This window comes from Cyprinus carpio, chromosome B2, assembly GCF_018340385.1.
Source record: "Cyprinus carpio isolate SPL01 chromosome B2, ASM1834038v1, whole genome shotgun sequence".
Classification (NCBI taxonomy): Eukaryota; Metazoa; Chordata; class Actinopteri; order Cypriniformes; family Cyprinidae; genus Cyprinus; species Cyprinus carpio.
The window spans coordinates 818,385-842,620 of record NC_056598.1 but is presented as its reverse complement, the minus strand read 5'-3'; the positions used below and the strand labels follow the sequence as shown (position 1 = coordinate 842,620).

Here is a 24,236-nt window from a genome sequence, read left to right as displayed (position 1 = left end):
GGAGATGCAGCACAGTACAAATATTGAGAAAATCGCCTTTAAAGTCGTCCAAATAAGTTCTTAGCAATGCATATTACTAATCAAAAATTAAGTTTTGATATATTTACGGCAGGAAACTTACAAAATATCTTCATGGAACATGTACTTAATATCCTAATAATTTTTGGCAAAAAAGAAAAGGATAATTTTGACCCATATAATGTATTGTTGGCTATTTCTACAAATACACCCGTGCTGCTTATGACTGCTTTTGTGCTCCAGGGTCACTAATGTTACATGTAAACTGAAGAGAAAGCAGTCTTCGAATGACAAATCCACACAAACACAGTGTTTTTTCCTCATTATTTATTTATACTGAACTAAACGGTCACAGAGAGATAGCGATAAGATACTGAGAGTATGACCAACGGGAGAATAACCAACAACAAAATGGACAGTGGTCCCCGTAAGACCTTCTACATCGAGTCAGGAAGCTGGGCTTTGACTGACAGACACACACACACTGCACCACCCACTGGATCTGTTCATTACAGCACTCCTACAAACACATACGGGTAACTACGATTCACATTTTGCATATTTTTTTGTAATTAGCCTTTTTAATTCATCCACAAATCTTGAGGAGAAGGGAAGGAGGGATACATAGTATATTTATAGTTGAGTAAGAGCTGGTCCCTCTGCTCAGCGGCTCATTAGCAGCGCGTCTCGTAGATTCCGCTGCGTCCGATGTATCGCACCCATTTAATCACATCGTGGTCACTGTAGTTGAGTTTCGACTCGAATACCTTCAGGTAACGAACCTTCAGCCCCGAGGGAGCAAATGGAACCTGAGACAGAGGACGATAACAGAGGAAATACATCAGAGATGTGTGCTGCTAAAAGTGTACTGACTGTTGACAGATAAACTATTATATTACATAAAACATAAGACAATAATGATTTAAATATAAGAAAATATGAAAAAGTAAATAGTCTGAATCTAATGTACAAACCTCCCCTAAAAAAAAAAAATCAAAAAAAATCAACATTCAACTTAGCTTGAGGGAAAAAAAACAATCAAGCTAACATTCTTTTATTCATTAGAAATAAGTAGGTAAATAGATTTTTTTTTTAAATATTTATATTTACTGCTAAATTCAATCACAAATCAACTGGATCCAAAGTTATTTTAGTTAAAAATATTCAAATATCATTCAACCCTGTTAGTATTAATATTTTAAGTTGCTAATTTTTAAATGTCTGTATGTATTGTCAAAATAAAAACACACAAATCTGGGTTTTTAAATTGTATCAAAACAGGTCCAAATATTAGTTAATTATAAAAAAAAAAGCACAGCAAACCAATTCATTCAACCCTGTTACTCTGTTTATTGAAAAAAAAAAAAAAGGTTTCTGTCATTTATGAGAAGCATATGTTAGTAAATGTTTTTTGATGTTTTAAATCAATATTATTATTTATCGCTAAATAACAATTACACAAACCAAGGTTTTAAAAGACCCAATGTTTTAAGTACCACAAATCTCAAAAATATACAAATATAAATTCACTCAACCCTGTTACTCAGCTTTTTGACAAAAATTAGCAAATTCTTTCTTATTTATGAGCAAAACAAGTTTGTAAATAGATATTTTTAGCTGAAAGGTTCTCTATATAATAAGTCTATACTGACTGCTACATTAAGTCACACAAATCAGGGTTTTAAAGTGTATTCAAACATGGCCAAATTTTACTTTATAGTAAAGAAAATAAAATAGTACAGTATAAAATATAAAACGGCTATTATAAACAATATTTAGTTTGACATCATAAGGTGGCTGAACAACTTTTTCTGAAGGTTAAAGGGATCAGGGTTCAACCGTAAGTCGATAATGGTGGAGGACTGTCCCGGGAGAGAAGAAATTGTTGAATAGAGTTATTTTAGTTTTCTTTGCGCACAAAAAGTATTTGCGTAGCTTTATAAAATTACGGTTGAACCAATGATGTCACATGGTCCATTTTACCGATGTCCTTACTACATTTCTGTGCCTTGACCGTGGTAGTTTCCTTGCTGTCTATGCAGGGTCAGAAAGCTCTCGGATTTCATCAAAAATATCATAAACTGTGTTACGAAGATCTTATAGGTGTTGATAAGACATGAGGGCGAGTAACTAATGACAGAATTTTCATTGATTTCATTATGATTATAATTAACTGTGTTTTGAAGATCTCAAAGCGATGTGGGTGCGAATGTGGTTAAATAGAAGTTAATTGGAATTTCATGGAAATGGGTGGACGGGCCCACTTCTTCTTATCATTAGTGGGCAGCAGCTCGATCTCAGCACTGATCTGAGACTCCTTCATTCCTGCCATGCGTTTGATCCTGAGCACACGGACGGGGAGACATGAGTACACACACACAAACACCAAACGCAGAGAAATGTCGAGATGACGGCGACCCTTACTTCCACACGATGGCATTCTCACTGGCCTTGTATTTCGCTTTTCCTTTCATACAGATCACCTGCACTCCACTAGTGTTCAGAGGTGTAGGAATACGCACCTGTTCAAAACATTCACCTCACAGATCATCTCACAAACTCTTTCTCATAAGCAATGTGAAAATGTGTAATGTGCTGTCTACATATTCTCTTTTAGCTGACCTCTATTTTCTGTGCCAGGAGCGAGGGCTTGAAATTAGATTTGATGACAACTTTGACCTCCAGCTTTGTGCGCCCAACCTCTCGAACCAGTGGAATGACCCGGAAGGGCAGGATTATGTCCTTAGTGGTGCGATACCTGCACATGCAGATTGAGGATGTGTTGAGACGGAGTCAGACTCGAGTGTGAAGACAGACGGATGCTGAACTGACCTCATGAGCTCATACTCTCCATCAGGAGGAATGAAACTGATGCTGCGCTCCGAGTCGAACTTGCTGAGACGCACACACTGATGGAAAGTGCAGTCGTCGATGGCTATGGACTGCTTGCCACTGGTACAAATGATAGAGAAACGAAGACGGTGAGAGTTTGATATTTGTCAAATATAAGAATAAACTGTATTACCACGGACCAACAATATCAAAAATCTAATTAAATCACTGCTGTACTTTTAAAAACTAGGGATGTACTGAAAGTTTTACATTATTTTCATTATGACCAATAACTGCTAATATGAAACCTACACTACTGTTTCAAAAATTCGAGGTAAGGAAAAATTTATTTTTAAGTAAGGATGCATTAAAGATTCATCAGAAGTGAAAGTTAAGGCATTTATAATTTTCTTTAATTCAAATAAATGCTGTTACTTTCTCTATTTATTAAAGAATCCTGAAAAAATGATCATAGTTTCGACTAAAATATATAAGATAATAATAACAATAATACGTGTTTTTGAGCAGTGAATAAGCATATTAGAATGATTTCTGACAGATCATGTGATACTGAAGACTGGAGTAAAGATCACAAGAATAAACTACGTTTTAAAATATATTACAATAAAAAAAATATATATTTTACATTGTAACAATACTTTATAATATTACAGTTATTACTAGATGTTTGATCAAATAAATGCAGCCTGAGAATAAGAAACATTTTACAGACTCCAAACCTTTGAACGGTAGGGTACAGGGCTATGTTGTTTAATATAAATATATATAAATGATAAATAAACAACTAAACGGAAATAGTAATAAAAGACACTCATATGTTGTACAGTTAACTAACAAAACTGAACACAGAAATATAAAGATACAATACCTTCCCCCTAACTCACTGTGGTAGCACAGAGAAAAAGAGACGCGACAAAAACAGACAGCTTCAAAAATCAAAATAAACCACACACTTTACAATCAAACATTTTTGAAAAATCTGGATCAAGAAACACAAAATCCAGACAAAAAGACAAATGTGATTTTCAAAGCAAATAATAGAGGAGACAGACAAGCAAAGACTCTGCATTAGTGCATGAGGCACTCTGAAACCTTTTCCCAGGTTCGTCAGTAGTTCCTCCTTTCCCCTGTTTGTCAATGACGATTTTGTCATTCATGCCAAACTTGCATTCAGGCATCCCACTCAGATAGCTCTTCATCACCACACGCCCGGAGACGTGAGCGCTCAGGACCTGACCTGTCGGGACGACACACAGCAGCATGTGAATGGTTTGGCTCTAATAACTAAAGACACACACTCACGAGTCCTCAGGTAGTGCCGCCTCACCCTGTGGAGACATGAGCAGGTTGACGCTCTCCAGCACATCCAGGAAGAGCTCGTTGCGGCGATACTTGATGCCTTCACGACGCCAACCGATCTGCCCCGTCACCTGGCTGGTGATCTGAGACTGCTCCTCCTTTGTCTGAGGACAATGATGGACCACCGGAAATTTAGGAAGGTCGCACATTCACAGATAATTTTGAAGCATGGTAGAAGTGTCCACATACTTTGGGGCAGCTAGTACTATAGTGTAATCTGAGAAAGACCTAAAATGAAATACGTTTACACATACCTGATGCTGCAGCCAGACACGTCCAGAAAAGCAAGAAAGAAAAGAGAAATGTTTTATATTAGAATCTGCACAGACAACAAGGACAGAGCTCCAAAAAAAAAAAAAAAGGGGAAAAGAAAAACGGAAATAAGATGGCCCTCTTGCTCTATTAAACCAGGGCTAAATGTATCATGTACAAGCATTTTTATCCCTTTCACATGTAAACATTTGGAAATTCTGGCTGTCAACTCTCTAAACTTAACATTTTATAAAAACAAAACATTTATGTATAATTCTGGCTGTCAATTTTTTTTCTTTCTTTTTTACGCACAGTTTATAAAAAAAATAAATGTTTATAAAAAAAATAAATATTAAAATGTTCAAATGTGCATTTCAGAAATTTAAAATGTTTTGATTTTTTTTAAAAAAATATGTGTGGAAAAGAAATACAATTTTAAAAACTATTATATATATATAACTATTATTATATATATAATTTTTTTTTATATATTATATTATTTTTATTTTTATAAATATAATTTTATTTATATTTTTATAAACTATTATATATATAAAAATATGTAAATGTGTTAATCAAATTTTTTTTTTTAAATGTCAATCTATTATAAACAAAATGTAATTTATTATTTTTATTTTTATATATATATAATATAATATACACAGTACAGACACATATGTTATGTAAAAATTTTGGATTAATCCTGTCAAATGATTAATCGCATCCAAAATTTTTACATAACATATGTGTCTGTACTGTGTATATTATGTATATATGAATACACACACATACATGTATACATTTAAGAAAAATGTTATATTTATATTAAATATATTTATATATAAATTATATGAATATAAATATAAACGTAAATACATGTAAATATTTTCAAAATATATGCTGTATGTGTGTATTTATATATACATAATAAATATACACAACACACAGACATATATTATGTAAACAAAAACTTTAATTTTGGATGCAATTAATTGTGATGAATCGTTTGACAGATATATATATAAATTCTTACCTGTCCTTTGATGCCCTGCTGGGTAATAAAAGTCTTCAGTGCTCCTGTCTCAGAGTTTTGTGGGTATCCAAAGTCCAGAATCTCTGCAAACACACACACAAAGAATTAAATGAATCATTATTCTAGAATGAGACACTTAATGCCTCAAGAACTGTTTTAAACAGACTTTGTCTCCAGGTTTCATTTAGGTAACCATTTATTTTTTCAGCTGTTGGACAAAGTTTCCTGGCCAGCTCATGGTTTAAGATGCACCTTCCCGCTAACAGCGGATGACTGCCAGGAAAGCATGCCATTTAGAGGAGGGTGAGTTTGGTTTGAGGTAATGAGGTTATAGCACAGGTACACGGAGGATCAGATCGAACTGAAGGAGAACGGTGTCAGGAAATGCTTTGTGTGTTTCTGAACCAGCCTTACCATCCAGCAGCTCGTAGATCAGCACGAAGTTGTTCTTGATATTCTCCTCGCTGATCTTCCCAAAGTAAGCCGTCATGACGTCACACATCTTGTAGAGGAACTCGAACACCATGGCGGCGTTGACATTCTGCTTGGTGACAGCAGCCAGCCAGATGTTGGAGCGTTTGACGTGGAAGAAGCTGGTGCGGGCGATGTTGGTGACGGGGGAGCGCACCTGCTGACGGGCGTGGATCACGTTCACGCGGAACGCATCCACAGCATTGCGTCTGTGGAGGAGGAGAAGAACGTCAGGTCAAGGCAGGGATAATGGAGTTGGGCAGAAAGAGTGAGCACATGGTCACCATCTGCCAGCAAACCCTGTAAGACAAACACTCCTTCTGTCTGAGAACAAAGCATTCAAGCTAACCCAAACTTTCACAAACCTCAAGATAAGTAACAAGGTCACGCAAACAAAAGATCTCTCACCTGTCTAAAACAAATAAGAGAACTTCTTTTGAAGAGATTTACACAGAGAGTACAATTTTTTTTATATTTTTTGGCAGATATTTTTACTCCATCCAGTTTAATCTGCTGCAACTGTGATCCGATAAACATCAAGGCCATTTTAAGACAAACATTTCATTCAAAAAGGTGCATAATATATCAAAATAACCAAGATTCACTAAAATGTGTCATCTCATGCCTGAGTGCAATCAAAAGGGAAAGGGCATCATGGTCATTTCAGTCTGCTGCTGGTGCATTTGCATATCTTCACAATATCTGATTGACTGAAGTACGTCAGGTGACATGCTTGCAGTAGAGCTGGGCAATATGAATATTCACAATACACTCAATATGCTTAGATGATACAGAATTAACAAACAAATGGTGCATTTTCGTGCAAAGTTTTACATGCTTTTGCCATTTGTCCTAAATTTCCTAAAAACCATGTTACTAGGACAGTTTTGTGCCCATTTCGAAAGCATCACAAATCACCCCTAACGTCACAACTCCTGAGAACACTGTTTGATTGTTAAGAGGTTTGCTTCATTTATATGAATCAGTTCTTCTATGGTTCATTTGATCCAAACACTGATTTAATGCACATCCACTCCAAACTGTACATGGAAGTCTATGCATGTTATTTTTTTGGTATCAATGGATTAAAGGCTGTGACACACCAAACTGACAAAGAATTAGCAGCGATGAAAGCCGACTCGCATCAGCTGCTTCTGGGCTAAAATGTTGTGCTTGAACACACTGTGAAGACTACAGTCAATGTCCAACTAGCACATACATTCTGCTCCTGCATGAGAACATGATATGGATGCTCAGCTGAGATGAGATTAGAACAGCCTTTTGTGCGTGTCCTCTTTCCTCACTTTCACTTTTCTTCTTGTGCACTACTTCATTGATTCAAAATGCCTTACAGGCCAAAAAGCAGCCAGTGGGGACCAAGTAGATCCTAACCAATGCAAAAACTGAGCTGACAGATGCTCAACAATGGCTTTACGTTCAGCTTGGTGTGCCAGGGCTTTAATGCTTGTTATGTTTTATCTCTCTCTTTCACTTATTCTTTTAAATATGTATAAGTACAAGTCAGAATAAGTAAGTTATTTTAAAGTGCTGTCAAGCTATCAATCGCTATTAACCGTGTTCAAAATAAAGGTTTTTCTTCACATAATGTGCGCGTATTAGGGGTGTAACGGTACACAAATATGACGGTTCGGTACGTACCTCGGTTTTAACGTCATGGTTCGGTATTATTTCGGTACAGCAGGGAGAAAAACAATTTTTTTTTTTTTTTAATGGTTTACTGAAGTTGCTCTTTCTTGAAATACATTCAGTTATAGTTTCAATTTTCTTAGTGATGCAAATCTACCTCAGCTTATGCTTAAAACTATAGGGAGCACTTTTACATTATAAGATTACAATTAGGCCTAACAACTTAACCCAAACATAAAGCCACAAGGATGCACTGTTTTCTTTCAAATCAAAGCTAAATACACGTAGAAACAGCATCCTTGTGGCGCGGATGATACAGAAGAGCATACGATGATATGGAGAGACACAGAGGAGACCGTTGACAAAGAAATTATTGAATAAATCATTATTTTTGTTTTCTTTGTTTACAAAAAGTGTTCCCGTCACTTCATATAACCCAGATTGCACGTCTGATGGCAGATGGAGTATTCTGATGACGACTTTTATACCTTTTATGAACCTTGACACTGTTATTTACTTGGTAGTCTATGGGACAGTCTCAAGCCTCCCGGTTTTCATCCAAAATATCTTAAATTGTGTTCTGAAGACGAACAAAGCTTTTACGGGTTTGGAACGAAATGGGGATAAGTGATTAATGACAAAATTTTCAATTTGGGGTGGAGTATCCCTTTAATGCTGCGTACACCAATCGCGAATAGAGCGTCAAATTCGCGTCTACCGCGTCTAGTTTGCCGCTTGAACATTTTGAATGCATTCGCCCGTCTAGAGCGAAATAGATGCGCGTAGAAAGCAAGAGTTTGAAGCGAAATTGGTGCGCTTCCGAGACGAAATCATCCGCTTCTTGTGGGAGGGGCAAGTGCTAGGCGGTTTGTCTGTTTGCATGATGGCTGATGTTGATCGAGCATTCAAGGCTTTTTCCTGCATGTGTCCTCTGAATAAACACATTATCTTGTTAGCAAAAAGTAGCTGTATATTAGGGGGAAAATAGTTATTCTATTCGCATTTGGTGTGCACGCTTCAATATGATCGCGTTCACTCGCGCTCCGCTCTGCACAAATCAGTGGGGCGTCACGGCTCAGACACGGGAACCGGAGCTGATCGCGGCCCCTTTAGTCAGTGCTTGTGTTGGGACTATACCAGCACATTTCTGAACCGTCCCAGAAGCACCTCTCCAAGGCGTTTATACAGCGATCTGTTATGCCACATCAAAGACTGTCAAAACGCCATTTATTATTTGAATTTCCTGAGAAAAAAAAAAACTGTATTAGTTTGGTACACATACGTACCGAACCGAAAGACCCGTACCGAAACGGTTCAGTACGAATACGTGTACCGTTACACCCCTAGTGCGTATACTGTGTATATTTATTATGTATATATAAATACATAACACATGCATGTATATATTTAAGAAAAATGTTATGTTTATATAATAAATGTATTTATAAGAATATGAATATATAAATGTATAAACATGTAAATATTTTAAAAATATATACTGTATGTGTGTATTTATATATACATAATAACTATACACAGTATACACACACACATATATATTATGTAAACAAAAACTTTTATTTTGAACGCGATTAATCGCTTGACAGCACTATTATTTTTACATAAATATATCACTTATGCAGAATGATGATGGAACATTATTTCACACATGTTCAGACATTATTTTCACAAATGTTTTTTTAAACATTATATAAAATATATTATACAAAACGCTATGTCTTGTCTTTGACTCGTTGGCTGTAATTTAATTTTTAGTGTTTGCTCTTTCTCTGTATTGCAGAAAAAATACAAAACTGAAAATTTACAAGTATTATTAAAAGGCTTAAATCACAGATAGACATTTATTTTTGGCTATATTGCCCAACCCTAGAGTGGGGGTCACTGGTGACATGCGTCAGAGTGATTGGTTGTTTGCTTGCCGAGGTCTAAAAACATGCTGTCGCCTTTCGGGTCACTGGTTGTAGTGGGATCGCTTACCTAGTGCTACAGTAGCCACAGTGAACATGGAGAAAAACAGTACACAGGACAAAGAGCATGAGGGGAATAATGACAAGGAAAAAGGAGAAAGACAAACATGGGCTGCATATGTAACTGGACAACAGTAATGGAAACACACTGATGAAATCTATACGAACACAAAAACTTGATCTGGGGTTCTGCGAACGAAAGAAAAAACAATACTTCCCCATTTATGGATACAAAAATGAAATTTAGTCTGTTGTGGAGATGGAATTGAGTAATGCTTCCTGCTCTCTAGCATCCTGTCATCCTTCCTCTTCCCTAACAGGATAACCCCAAAGATACAGCGTTTAAACCCTGCTGAGCTTGCACATTAATAATAAGACCAGTCTATTCGCACCAAAATGCATTCTAATATTTCTAAAAGCAAGAATAAAGACTTTTAGAGTTTGCCTGTGCAAAAGTAAGTTGGTAGACGTGTTGGCAAAGGTGTTCTGAGCAGCTTCTGGTGGTCGTTGTGTGTTTCGGTGATCAGAAGCACTCACCCGATATCATCGCGGTAGACGCGGGAGATGAGCACCTCCCCTTTATGGTTGTAGATGAACAGTCCTCCAATCATGGTGGCTGCCCCTCAGACCTCACATTCCATGGTGGGACCTCACTCCTGTAATTCACAGAACAATCACAATGAATATGACGCTCACTGGCTCGACAGAAGAGCTCTGTAGGACCTTGATAAGATGTGAGAGGCATTCAGCCCTACAAGTGAGACCAGATAAAGCGGGCAGGACGGCGAACTCTCAACAGCTTGGGCTTCTGTGACAACCCAAATAACGCAGTTTAAGAGATTAAAACACTAGTTGGCGATAAAATAAATATATTCACCCATGTTAAAAGCATATGTGTGTCCCTAGTGCACAAAACCCAGTCATAAGCAGCACGGGTGTATTTGTAGCAAAAGAGTCAAAATTATCAATTTTTCTTCTAAATCATTAGGATATTAAGTAAAGATCATGTTCCATGAAGATATCTCGTAAATTTCCTACCATTAATATATAAAAACTAGCAATATGCATTGCTAAGGACTTCATTTGGACTTTTTAAAAGGTGATTTTCTTCAAATAGCTTTATCTCGGCCAAATATCGTCCTATTCTAACAAACCATGCATCAATGGAAAGCATGTTTATTCAGCTTTCAGACTGTGAACTGGTTTTGTGGTCCAGGGTCACATATCTGTTTGTGCATGGCTCTGCAATTACAAAACGTCGTGATGTCGTCAAAAATGCGAGATTATGTTAATATAAGTGTTTGCAGCGCAAACAGTGTAACTGTAAATGATGTTAGTATTCACAGGCGCTGAACAGGAAGTGCTCTTCTCGTGTGGTTTAATTAGAACACGATGTCTGCCAACTGAAAGAGATGATGTTCCTCTAAATGTGCGTGTTTTTACATCGCCAACCGCGCATCCGTCATCTTGTAACTGATATTAATTATTCAAACTGACTTGGAGTCATTAATAGTGAGTGAGCTCGCGCACTGCTCCGTTCCTTCCCTCGAGACCTGTATCGAAATTTCGCTGGTCATGTCGATGATGAAAACCCTTCTTCCCGGTCGAAATTCAAACGCTTTCCGTCCTCGCGTAATCTTATTTTAAAAACATGACCATACCTACTTAGTGTCTGCACGGATAGGCCGTTCCCGTCCCTCTCCGTGGTGTTTTTCGGGATCTGAAGGATTAGCGGAACACTACACTAGCGGCGGTCCCTCCCTCAGACAGGAAGTCAGCTGACAGAGTTGACAGTGCGCATGCGTGTAACGAGCGACAGCGTAACTGAATATTGTGCATGTTGGTTTGTTTGGGAGGCATTTTAATTTGTTATCGTATAAATAGTCATAATGCAATCTCCGTATGTAGTTCTTATCTCTATTTGTACTGAATAAAAGCGCAGCTCATTAATATTAATAATGTTAAGTGACGTTGCTTGAAGCACCCTAATTAATATTTATGAGCCAATTCTTCACCGTGGTGTGATGTGGATGAATAATGCTCTCAATGTCAAAGAACATATGTTTATAGAGTAGAGCATAAATGCATAAATGATACAGTTTAATAGAAATCACCGCATGCGTTAGCTCACATGAAATAAGTGTTCAGTTAGAATCAATGGTTGATATTCATAATGTGCTGCAAGGCCTACTACAATAGGCTATATGACTTTACAAGGAAACAGAGATATGCCATAAATGTTAGTATACTGGTCAACACGAAATCAAAGCACTGTTCAATCAGCGAGTAGGTTGATGCTGCTGGGACACAATTAACAAAGACTTTCTTGTCTTAAATCAAATGATTCTACTCACTAAATTTTGTATCAGCCTACGCACATTTGTTTCATTCCTGATGAATGAAGGAAGAATATTTTTGTTTATACAATCTCATCAGTTCAAGAATGTCGGTTTGGTTTTAGCCAACATGAGTAATAACACATTTTATTGGCATATATAAATCAATAACACTTTACTTTTCTGTTGAGAACATGGATATTATTGTTTAAATATACATATATATATACAGGTGCTGGTCATATAATTAGAATATCATCAAAAAGTTGATTTATTTAACTAATTCCATTCAAAAAGTGAAACTTGTATATTATATTCATTCATTACACACAGACTGATATATTTCAAATGTTTATTTCTTTTAATTTTGATGATTTTAACTGACAACTAAGGAAAATTCCAAATTCAGTATCTCAGAAAATTAGAATATTGTGAAAATGTTCAATATTGAAGGCACCTGGTGTGACACTCTAATCAGTTAATTAACTCAAAACACCTGCGAAGGCCTTTAAATGGTCTCTCAGTCTAGTTCTGTAGGCTACACAATCATGGGGAAGACTGCTGACTTGACAGTTGTCCAAAAGACGACCATTGACACCTTGCACAAGGAGGGCAAAACACAAAAAGTCATTGCAAAAGACGCTGGCTGTTCACAGAGCTCTGTGTCCAAGCACATTAATAGAGAGGTGAAGGGAAGAAAAAGATGTGGTAGAAAAAAGTGTACAAGCAATAGGGATGACCGCACCCTGGAGAGGATTGTGAAACAAAACCCATTCAAAAATGTGGGGGAGATTCACAATGAGTGGACTGCAGTTGGAGTCAGTGCTTCAAGAACCACTACACACAGACGTATGCAAGACATAGGTTTCAGCTGTCGCATTCCTTGTGTCAAGCCACTCTTGAACAACAGACAGCGTCAGAAGCGTCTCACTTCAAAAAGAACTGGACTGCTGCTGAGTGATCCAAAGTTATGTTCTCTGATTAAAGTAAATTTTGCTTTTCCTTTGGAAATCAGGTTCCCAGAGTCTGGAGGAAGAGAGGAGAGGCACACAATCCACGTTTCTTGAGGTCCAGTGTAAAGTTTCCACAGTCAGTGATGGTTTGGGGTGCCATGTCATCTGCTGGTGTTGGTCCACTGTGTTTTCTGAGGTCTAAGGTCAACGCAGCCGTATACCAGGAAGTTTTAGAGCACTTCATGCTTCCTGCTGTTGACCAACTTTATGGAGATGCAGATTTCATTTTACAACAGGACTTGGCACCTGCACACAGTGCCAAAGCTACCAGTACCTGGTTAAGGAACATGGTATCCCTGTTCTTAATTGGCCAGCAAACTCACCTGACCTTAACCCCATAGAAAATCTATGGGGTATTGTGAAGAGGAAGATGCGATATGCCAGACGCAAAAATGCAGAAGAGCTGAAGGCCACTATCAGAGCAACCTGGGCTCTCATAACACCTGAGCAGTGCCACAGACTGATCGACTCCATGCCACGCCGCATTGCTGCAGTAATTCAGGCAAAAAGGATCCCCAACTAAGTATTGAGTGCTGTACATGCTCATACTTTTTCATGTTCATACTTTTCAGTTGGCCAAGATTTCTAAAAATCCTTTGTTTTGGTCTTAAGTAATATTCTAATTTTCTGAGATACTGAATTTGGGATTTTCCTTAGTTGTCAGTTATAATCATCAAAATTAAAAGAAATAAACATTTGAAATATATCAGTCTGTGTGTAATGAATGAATATAATATACAAGTTTCACTTTTTGAATGGAATTAGTGAAATAAATAAAATTTTTTGATGATATTATAATTATATGATCAGCAACTGTATGTGTGTGTGTGTGTGTGTGTATATATTTTTATATATGAAATCAGATAAAAATGTAAAACGCGTGTGACGTCACAAGCAGTGACGTCAGGATCGCGGAGTAAAAAGATGCGTCGCAGGCTGAAGAGCGCGAGCGCGCATTCAGAGAATCACATCAGCATCACAAGATGGGCAACGTTCAAGTGAGTAAAACGAGTTGCAGTTTGTTTGTTTTTCTCACTTTTCTCAGTTTATTTCACTACAGATAACGGCGTTGGTTGTTATAGTTTGTTTTACGGATGCAGCAAATATATACTACGGTGTCCGAGGGAGCTCAACGCGCTGCTAATAGAAGAAACACCTGCAAATAAAGAAAACAACTTCATCAATTTGACAACACACGCACTGCAAATGCTCACAACCACACAAAGAAAGGCGCTGCAAATAAAAAATCTTTATTTGGTTGCGCTGTGAGCCATTGCAGCACCTGCTGTCGAACTGACGAAGGATTTTTATTATTATTATTATCATCATTATTATTGATTAGCTGGTGCTTTTTCTATTTGCTTGTGTTTTCTGAAGTTGCAGCGCGTTGAGCTCTCGGCCAGCGTAACATACAGACTAAACGCAAACGATCTTCTAGCGTTACATTTTGATGTTTTATTTCGACGTTTTAACATTTTTCGTACACGTTTATTATTAAAATTTCGAAACTAAATATTTTTATAATATTAAATATTTTTTTCCATGTGCACATTTTGTATTTACTATAATTTCTTGTATTCTACTGTGATTTGAGCAGTGTAATACTCTCTTAGAGGAAGAGGAATATTTATAAAAGAATAACTGTTTCTGTTATCAGTGCACATTATTATTATTAGGGCAGTGGGCGAGGCTTCCGCTCTTCCCGTCCCTGCCCAGAGACGCAGTGACTCAGATACAGAGCCCTCCTCCCCTGCAGACTCTGCTGCAGTGACCTCATGCACAAACCCTTCAAAAACATGCTGAAGGACTCACTCATCACATCTTTTGATATATATCACAAGGAATGAACTGCTTAACCTATTTCAGAATCTCTTGGTGTAAATGTAAGTTAAAACAGCAGTAGTTTAATTGCATAACACATGATTTTTCTCACACAATCTTCATTTCAGCCCACAGTAACTCCTTATGAGGACTTTGATGTGATGGCAGACATCAAGGCAATCCGTAAGGCCTGCAAAGGAATGGGTAGGTTCCATAAAAATAATCACTTGTTGGAAAACACTGACATAAAAAATGGGTGATTGTTTTTTTGTGTGTGTGTGTTTTTACTTGCAATATGATGATACGTGACCTTGCACCACAAAACCAGTCATAAGGGTGAAATTGAGATTTATACATCATCTGAAAGCTGAATAAATAAGCTTTCCATTGATGTATGGTTTGTTAGGAGGATCGGACAATATTTGGCCGAGATGCAAAAAAAAGTTGTCCAAATGAAGTTTTTAGCAATGCATAATGAAAAGTTAAGTTTTGATATATTTTCGTTAAGAAATTTACAAAATATCTTCATGGAACGTGATCTTAATATCCTAATGATTTTTGGCATTAAAGAAAAATGGATAATTATGACCCATACAATGTATTTTTGCCTATTGCTACAAATATATCATTGCAACTTAAGACTGGTTTTGTGCTCCAGGGTCACAGATATATTATATAGCACTTTTGATGTTTGCATAAAACAGAATTTATGACAATCTTCACTCCAGTATTCTCTCCAGAATACGTAGTGAGAACAAATAAAGACAGGGCTTATTTTTAACACACCTCCTCACAATTTCTAATTTGAAGCAGGCTGGCGGTTAGAGAGGACTGGTTAAAAGATGTTCTTCCCAAACAGTCAAACTGAAATCATCAGAGAAGGAGAGTCCTTCCGAGAGGATGCATTTTTCTGATCTCGATTAAAGACTGCAAAGATGATTTTTTCCTGCTGTAGAGGAACTTGCACAGATGAATCGTTCACCACAAGACAAGTAATCTGCACTTTAAAAAGTAAATAAGGTCAATTTAGATTTCATGCAGGCTTTAAAGGGAAAGATTACACAAAAATGAAAATTTACTGAACATTTTCTCACCCTTTGTTTCTTTATTTTGAGAAAAGTAGCGTTACATCACTTGCCCACAAATAGATCCTCTGCGATGAATGGGTGCCGTCAGAATGAGAGTCCAAACAGCTGATAAAACCATCACAATAGTCTTGTGAAGCAAAAACCTGTGTTTATAATAAACAAAGATGTTTTGAACTCGTTTCTGGCTAAAACATAGACCCCCGGTTTCACAGACAAGGCTAAAGCCTAGTCCCAGACTAAAGTGTAAATCTGAGCTGTTTTAACTGAAAGAAAATTGCACTGACTGATCTTGAAATATATCAGTGCCTTTGTTTTGTCTCAAGATGCACACAAAGTAATGTTTTTTCTAAAGCATGTTAATAAAAATTACTTAAATGTCCTTATTGAAATATGGCCTAATCCTGGCTTAGTCTAAGCCCTGTCTGTGAAACTGGGCCAGAGAGTCCTCTATCCATAAAATTGCTTTCTCCAGTGAAAACATAATCTTGACTGAATCAGGAGAGAAATGCGCACAGATCAAGCACCGCTTACAAATTAAAACAGTCCAGAAATCCCTACACAAATATGCTGGTGGATTCTGATGTGAGAAACAACAGTAAATGGACTTTTTCATTAAAGTTAAAATGCCTTACTGATGGATTTGTTTCTCATAAAAACACAGCTTTTTGCTTCACAAGATGTTAATTGATGGACTGGAGTGGTGTGGATTTCTTGTATTGTGATGTTTTGGACTCTCATTCTGACGGCACCCATTCACTGCAGAGGATACGTTGGTGAGTAAGTCTTGTAATGCTACATCTCTCCTCATCTCTAAATTTCAAACTACATTTTAGACGGCCTGAGGGTGAGTCCTTTCCTTCTGAATCTCAAGCGGTGAGTTGTGAGGCATGACGTTATGAGGTATGAGCTCATCTTCTGTTGTTCACAGGAACAGACGAGGAGACCATCATTTCCATTCTAGCCAACCGCTCTGCAGCCCAGCGGGTGGAGATCAAACAAGCCTACTTTGAAAAATATGACGATGTGAGTCACATCTCTGAAATGTCAGCTAACTGACAAATGCAACTTGCAAGTATGAATCATAATCAATGAAAAATATAGTTTTCCCAAATATAAAGTGGCTTATAAGAACAAACACTCTCGTATAGGACATAAGCCTAGACCAAATGGTTTCTAATTTTCCTCTCCACCACATTATATTGATTTAGACTGCATTAGGTAACTGGTGTAAAGTTTCTACCATTATGCTTTCGCCCTTTTAATAGTTGTGTAGAGCTCATGGAAAGCTGGAAGGAATTGTATTGAACCATTAATGTTCTTAATGTAACATCTCTAAATCAACTAAAATGCTAAATATTAGTGGTATAAAAAAATTTACACACAAAATCCTTGGGATGAAACCTAAAATGATTTTTCATTTACAAAGTTCATTTTTTTCATTCATCCATTCATTGATGGGTTAATAATATACAGTGCATCAACATACTCTACATATATTTGAGCCATTATTTTTTGTTCTCTCGGTCTGTGGTCACATTGTCGGAGTTGGAGGAAGTCTTAAAGAATGAACTCACAGGAAACTTTGAGAAAGCAACTATGGCCATGCTGGAGCCGCCTCACATCTTCATGGCTAAAGAGCTGAGGAGGGCCATGAAGGGTGCAGGGACTGATGAGGACGTGCTGGTGGAGATCCTCTGCACCAGCACCAATCAGGCGAGTCCTTATTAGATTAGAAGGAATAGTCGCTGACTATTATTATCATAGCATCAAGCACAGCTGAAATGGAATCATTACCTGATTGCATATCCCTCCTGATAAACGTCACTTTGTATATTTTCCATTAACAGGATATTATGAATTGCAAAGAGACGTATATGCAAGGTAAGTTTGATCTTCATGATGTAATGAAATATGAAGAGGCATGATTTATTGTTATCTCATTATTGTGACTATAATATTATTGGTAATAAAATAATGCAGGAATATAGTGATGTAACTGATGTTTTGATCATCAGTTCATGAGCGGGATCTGGAGGCTGATATTGAAGATGACACTAGTGGAGAAGTGAGGAATCTTCTGGTTTCTCTTCTACAGGTAATCTATAAACACAAAATAGCTTATTAAGTTTGCTTAGGAAATTTTGCATTAAGTTATGGAAGCTTGTTTGTGTCACAGGTTAAAAAAAATGAATAAAAGGTAATTGCAACTTTTTAGAATTGCAATTCTAAGAAAAAAAAAAAGTCAAAATTTGTGAGACATTAACTCAGAATTCTGGCTTTTGCATCTCATAATTTTTTTTTTCTTTTTTCATAACTTTTTTTTTCTCATAAATTTGAAATTTGAGGGTTTTTTTTTACCACCACAGAGTAAAACATTTAATTGTGACTTTTTATCTCACAATTATGACTTTTTTCTAGCAATTGGTTTATGTGTCAAAATACACAAATTGTTTATATCTCACAATCCTGACTTTTTTCTCAGAATTGTGAGAAAAAGTCTGAATTATTAAAGATAAAAGTCACGATTACCTTATATATAATATGGTGCAGAATTCCTTTCTTAAAGAGGATATTTTTGTGTTGGTGTGCTACAGTATCTGCAGTTATAGCACAAAATTAACCAGGAAAAATGTATCCACTGAAGCTACCAGGGTTGTTATTTGCTATAAAGAGCTGACCTTCACCTGCAGGCCAACAGGGATGAGTCTTATGAAGTTGATGAAGAACTGGCAGAACTAGATGCAACATCATTGTATGAGGTGAGCTTTACTCTGCTCTTACAACTCTGCATATTAGATGTTTATAACTAATTTTTCATTTGTATTTGTATTGTATTTCATACAAGTTTTTTCATTATTGAATAAGTATATGATTTTCAGTTTTTGTTCTGCAAATTTGCAATTTGAATATAAGAATTTTTGACAACCGACTGCTGATGAATGATAACTAAATATTATATTATATTATATTATATTATATTATATTATATTATATTATATTATATTATATTATATTATATTATATCATATTATATTATAGTGCTGTCAAACAATTAATCGCATCCAAAATAAAGGTTTTTGTTTACAAAATATAGTATATAATATAATACATTATAGTATGTTTGTATACTGTGTACATTGTTTATATAAAGACAAACACATGCATGTGTATATTTAAGAAAAAGATGTTATGCTTATTAAATGTATTTATATATAATATAAGAATATAAATGTATATACATGTAAATATTTTCAAAATATAGTGTATGTGTGTGTGTTTTTAAATGTACACATAAATAAATTATGTAAACAAAAACTTTTATTTTGGATGTGATTAATCATTTGACAACACTATTTATATTATATTATATTATATTATATTATATTATATTATATTATATTATATTATATTATATTATATATATATATTATATTATATTATATTATATTATATTATATTATATTATATTATATTATATTATACAATCAACTCCCTAAAGAGCTGCTAAATACAAATAAAAGGACATTTGAAAATACATAATGGGGACTGTGTTTTGGTATTGGTCTGGTTTTGGGATGTATTTGATTGGCTTTTTGACCATCTTTGTCAAACAAACCCGGCAACCCCAGTATTATGTTGACTGAATGAATGACTGGCCTACTTATTGTTGGTTTTCCACAGGCAGGTGAAGGCCGCTTTGGAACAGACGAGTCCACTTTCACCTACATCCTCACTCACAGGAACTACCTACAGCTTCAGGCCACCTTCAAGATATATGAAACTGTACGGTCAAACGCCAGCTATACCCACCGCTGCTTTACAGGAGCCATTTCAGCATTCTTTCTGAGTTTCTGGTTTCTCTTTTGTGTTTTTCCATAGCTCTCTGGAACAGATATCCTGGATGCGATAGACAGTGAGGCTACAGGAACATTAAAGGACTGTTACATTACTCTGGGTAACTATAACTATTCAAAAGCCTTGAGGAAATTTCCTCTTTTGAATCAGAGTCATATTGCAGTGACTGTAAGCTCCTAAACAAATACAGCAGGACTTCATGTGTTTGAAATTCGATAGCCATGCAGATCATAAAGTGATTTGTTTTTGTTCGAACAGTGCGGTGTGCTAAAAACCCGCAGCTGTATTTCGCCCGTCGTCTGAACGCTGCCATGAAAGGAGCCGGGACAGACGAGGACACGCTCATACGTATTATTGTGGGACGCTCTGAGGTAGACATTATTATGGCCTTGATAGCATGAAAGTATTAGAAGGAAAAATTATATAGTCTTTTCCACTTTCACTTCCAGGTGGATTTGGAGACCATCAAGGACATGTACTTGGACAAATATGATGTGACCCTGAAGGATGCCCTGAGCTCAGAGTGCGGCGGTGACTTCAAGCGTCTCCTCATAGAAATACTTCACTGAGTCACCGTCAGGTGGAGCCAATATCTAACCCTACTGATGAAAGAAAGTTCTTACAACACTGCCAATAAAAACACATAGGATCACCTCTCACTGTACAAGAGAACACGTTAGCTCATTTTGTCATGAGTGCAATTAGGACAGTACTTAATTATGGGTTAAATCATCTCACAACATTGCCATAACACATTCCCAAAACTAAAAAGGTGCTCCATTTGAGTTTTTATTGCAGTAAATTTGACCTCTGCATTAACTCACAACACACGTGCCTTGACAAAGTCATGAGTAACAGCTCAGTACTTCATCATTCAAATCATGGAACACGAAGGGTGATCCTTTATTTAATACTCTGTCTGTTCACACGGGATCTTTGTATGTTTTCACATCTATAAACCAAATATATCGATGTATGGCTGATGCTAATATTAAAAGTTTTTCTTGCTTGAGAGCTATGGTGGTTAGTGCTTCAGTCTTCGATAATGCTTTGTAACACTGGGCATTTATTTTTTGAACAGCTGTTGTTATACGGTTGTGACTGTTAATATTGTAAAGCAGCGCTGTGAACTTATTATTGCAATGCTTCAAAATATATGTCTGGGGTTTTTTTTTGGATCATATGAAAAGGACTGCAGAAGAAATTGATTAATAATATCAGGTTAGAGAGCAATATCCCACCAAAGAATATTGAGTGCACATTATCAATAAAGCTTGTTAAATTAGATTAAACACACCCCTGTTGTGGATTCTTTTTATATATACTTATAAAATAATAAATCATTTTGTTTCTTCTTGCTATACCTGAAGAGAAGTGATTGCAAAAGATAGCATTGGGGCCAGTGAACATATATAAAAATATGCAGATTTTCTTTTTAAATAATTAAATATAATCACAATATTATAGAATGCTTGTTAATGAAAATTAAAGTAGTACTAAGAAAATTTAACTTTTTTTTTTTATATTGGGATGGCTGAGAGTTTGGCTGGAAGATCTCTGGAAAAATATTCATGGACACTTTCTTTCTTTTCTCTGAAAGAAGACATTTTGAAGTCAAAAGAACATATATCACAACTGACTTTCAAAAACAAAACACTGAAACAGTTTCCAAATATCTTCAAATATCTTTCTTTCATTTTTAGATGAAACATTTCTTTAAAAGACTCTACTCTATAGGTACATCAAAATCATAATGATATTTGAATAATTGATCAATCTATTCTCACTTACAGGCTGAGGACAGTTCACCAAACCCATAGTGTAAACCTAAGGAATCCAACACTTGAAGCTCCCCCAATGAAACCTAAACATTTCCAGATGCTTTACTTCAAGTGAATACAGGCTTCAACACAGCAGTAGTATCATCACATCCTCTAACACTGAACACCTGTACCATCACTTCACCAGACATTTAACCCTTGCACTCAGAGAAGGCCACAAGGGCTGTCTGTGAGCACTGACCTGACCCTGTTATTAAAGTAGCCATGATTCAGTGTTTCAGGTTGGCCCTTTGAAGGGTTCAGTCTATCACACTTATGGAATAACTTTAAATAAACGTCATCCCCAGTAAAGCTTTTAATATTAACCAAATGTCTTGGAAAACCGCAAGTCTATGTTCATTGTTCCTAAGATTCTAAACCTATTTTCAGTTCTAGTTTAGCTTCAGGATATGGTTTCAGCTGTAGTCTTTTTATAGAAACATTAAGGATGCATTTGATTTTGTGTTACTGTTACCTGTAATAAATGAAATGTCATAATTTCTGCTTTAATGATATAAACAACACACATATATAAAGGGGGCCAGGGGGCCACTTTTATTCAGTTTTATATAAAGCCTGCATATTAAAGAGCACAATCAAAGCCATCTGGTTCTTTGTGCCACAAACACCTGCATTTGATTCCTGCTACAACTGGAAAATGTTTACTACCTTTTTCTGCTTTTGTTGTGCAAGGGTCTAGATTGACATTTGAAAAAAGTCTTGAAACTAAATCCTGCAAAGATTTAATAAATGGTTATAACAGTAAATCAAAGTTTTGTGACTAATTATAAACTTCTATTGGAAACTGAATTAAAAACAACAACATATGGCTACCACTGAATGTTTTATTCAAAGACACAGGCAAGATACAAAACATGCTGTACGACATACCTTCCCTTGAGAGGAAAACAAGGCAAATAATTAATGATATACATTTAGATAATGACGTTTTATGAAATGCAAATATAATGAAAGGAAAACTGCTAAAAAAGAACAAGTAGATGCAATTATTTTAACAACATTAAACCATACAAAAACCTACAACAAAAAGATTTGTAAGTAAAAAAGAATAAATGTTTCTTTCATAATATTTTCACAATTTTTTCTCAGCAAAGTTTTAAAAAAGCATACTTGACACAATGCTACTTAAACCAGAAATTTACTCTGAAACAAGCTACTAATTGGTTGGACAGCTTAGAAAATATTTTCAAAAGAAACCAAATCAATTGCATCTAAATAAAAACATCTAAAAGAAGCTTCCCTGTTGAAAAAAAAACAGCATATGCAGGTTAGGTATGTTCTGAATCAGAGGTGGAAAGTAACGAATTACATTTACTCGCGTTACTGTAATTGAGTAGCTTTTTTGTGTACTTCTACTTTTTTAAGTAATTTTTTAAATCTGTAATTTTACTTTTACTTAAGTATATTTTGTTTGAAGTATTGTACTTCGCTACATTTTAAAACACATTAATTACTGAGTAAAAAAAAAAAAAAAAATTTATCCCTGGAAGCTACGTCAGTAAATAATGGGCAGGAGGGCTAACTGGTGCTAAAATCACAAGAAAGATGCAGACGGACAAAACAGGCGTTAGTGGTGCAGACACCGCTGAAAACGAAACCCCGTCATATTCTGAAGTTGAACTCGAAGGAAATGAAGTGAACCCCTGCCCATATTTATACTCTATTATGCTGTGTATGCTGTGCTTGCCTAGGTAGACCAAACTAGCAGTTTATAAAATCTCGACAAGACATCAACCCTTCGCAAGCATGTAGAGGTGAGCTAAATAATTGCATCGTTGCATTGGTGGTTAAAATGAAGCTTTGAGATTTTAGCAAGAGGTTTTGCATAATTCGTCTGCGATAATATCATAATTGTTGTTTTAATGATGTACGCGCGCATTTAGAGTGTTCTTTCACTGTGTGATTTAGAATGATCACAAAATTGAAGATATAGGGGCAGAAAATTTACATATTTATATCATTTCATATAGTAGGCTAAATCAAAATCACACAAAGAATGCCGTCTTTTCCTCTAAAAATCATGATCACACACACACACACACACACACACACACATACACACATATATATATATATATATATATATATATATATATATATATATATATATATATATATATATATATATATATATTTTTTTTTTTTTTTTTTACAACAGGACAGTAAACTAAGAGATTTGCGTTTTAGACACCATATTGGCTGTTTTTGCTCTATTTCTACAACAAAAAATAATTTCAAACACAGCCACCAAAGCACAGTTTTGCGTCTCTGAGCAACATGACAGTGTTCCGTTCCTGAATGAATTAACCGTTTAAATGACTCGGTTCAGTCGCAATGACTCACTTATTAACAGTGACTTGCTGACACATACTGGCCATTTTAATTTCACATTTAAAGTATCTTTTGATTTTTTTTTTTTTGTAATAATTTTTTTTTATAATTTCAAATGAGTATTCAACATTTTATGTCTGGCATATCAAAACATTATTCATGCATTTGTAACTGCAGGTTAAATGCATTCTTGTCCTGCACTGAACAGTGTGTAAATACATCTAAATGCCACATCCGATGAAGCTTCTGCATTTCCTCTGCATTGAAAAGATGAGTTTGTTGATACTGATTTGCCTGGTAACAGCCCAATTGTCTTATTATTCTAAATAA

At 35.8% G+C, this 24,236-nt stretch overlaps 2 protein-coding genes across 4 annotated transcripts; one reads left to right on the top strand and one right to left on the bottom strand.

Annotated features, from left to right (window-relative positions):
- Positions 1-579: 579 nt before the first annotated feature.
- ap2m1a (adaptor related protein complex 2 subunit mu 1a) lies at positions 580-11,439 on the bottom strand. 3 transcript variants are annotated; one of them, XM_042717659.1, is made up of 13 exons: positions 11,283-11,439; positions 10,159-10,277; positions 5,930-6,195; positions 5,516-5,598; positions 4,485-4,490; positions 4,199-4,334; positions 3,964-4,108; positions 3,740-3,754; positions 2,851-2,970; positions 2,641-2,776; positions 2,443-2,540; positions 2,252-2,360; positions 580-830 (listed from the first exon to the last, which is right to left on the bottom strand). In XM_042717659.1, exons 2-13 carry the CDS (start codon positions 10,230-10,232, stop codon positions 693-695), a joined length of 1,326 nt encoding a protein of 441 aa, XP_042573593.1. In that variant the 5' UTR covers positions 10,233-10,277; positions 11,283-11,439; the 3' UTR covers positions 580-692. The 3 variants fall into 3 exon arrangements, with proteins under 3 accessions (XP_042573593.1, XP_042573594.1, XP_042573595.1); XM_042717660.1 differs by having other exon boundaries at positions 11,287-11,438; XM_042717661.1 differs by lacking the exon at positions 3,740-3,754.
- Positions 11,440-13,836: 2,397 nt separating this feature from the next.
- Positions 13,837-21,031, top strand: anxa13l (annexin A13, like). Its single transcript, XM_019114956.2, has 11 exons — positions 13,837-13,968; positions 14,920-14,995; positions 16,808-16,902; positions 17,422-17,592; positions 17,727-17,760; positions 17,895-17,974; positions 18,570-18,638; positions 19,561-19,662; positions 19,759-19,834; positions 19,993-20,105; positions 20,184-21,031. Exons 1-11 carry the CDS (start codon positions 13,954-13,956, stop codon positions 20,301-20,303), a joined length of 951 nt encoding a protein of 316 aa, XP_018970501.1. The 5' UTR covers positions 13,837-13,953; the 3' UTR covers positions 20,304-21,031.
- The last annotated feature ends 3,205 nt before the right edge of the window (positions 21,032-24,236 follow it).

What these genes read in the sequence shown, in the direction of transcription:
- ap2m1a (XM_042717659.1), bottom strand. Translation starts at nt 10,232, where the DNA reads ATGATTGGAGGACTGTTCATCTACAACCATAAAGGGGAGGTGCTCATC. An exon ending in CCTGCTCATGTCTCCACAGG is followed by an intron (nt 4,109 to 4,198) that starts GTGAGGCGGCAC and finishes TCGTCCCGACAG; the next exon opens with GTCAGGTCCTGAGCGCTCAC. An exon ending in GAGAATGCCATCGTGTGGAA is followed by an intron (nt 2,361 to 2,442) that starts GTAAGGGTCGCC and finishes CCGTGTGCTCAG; the next exon opens with GATCAAACGCATGGCAGGAA.
- anxa13l (XM_019114956.2), top strand. An exon ending in TAAGGCCTGCAAAGGAATGG is followed by an intron (nt 14,996 to 16,807) that starts GTAGGTTCCATA and finishes TGTTGTTCACAG; the next exon opens with GAACAGACGAGGAGACCATC. An exon ending in CAAAGAGACGTATATGCAAG is followed by an intron (nt 17,761 to 17,894) that starts GTAAGTTTGATC and finishes TTTGATCATCAG; the next exon opens with TTCATGAGCGGGATCTGGAG.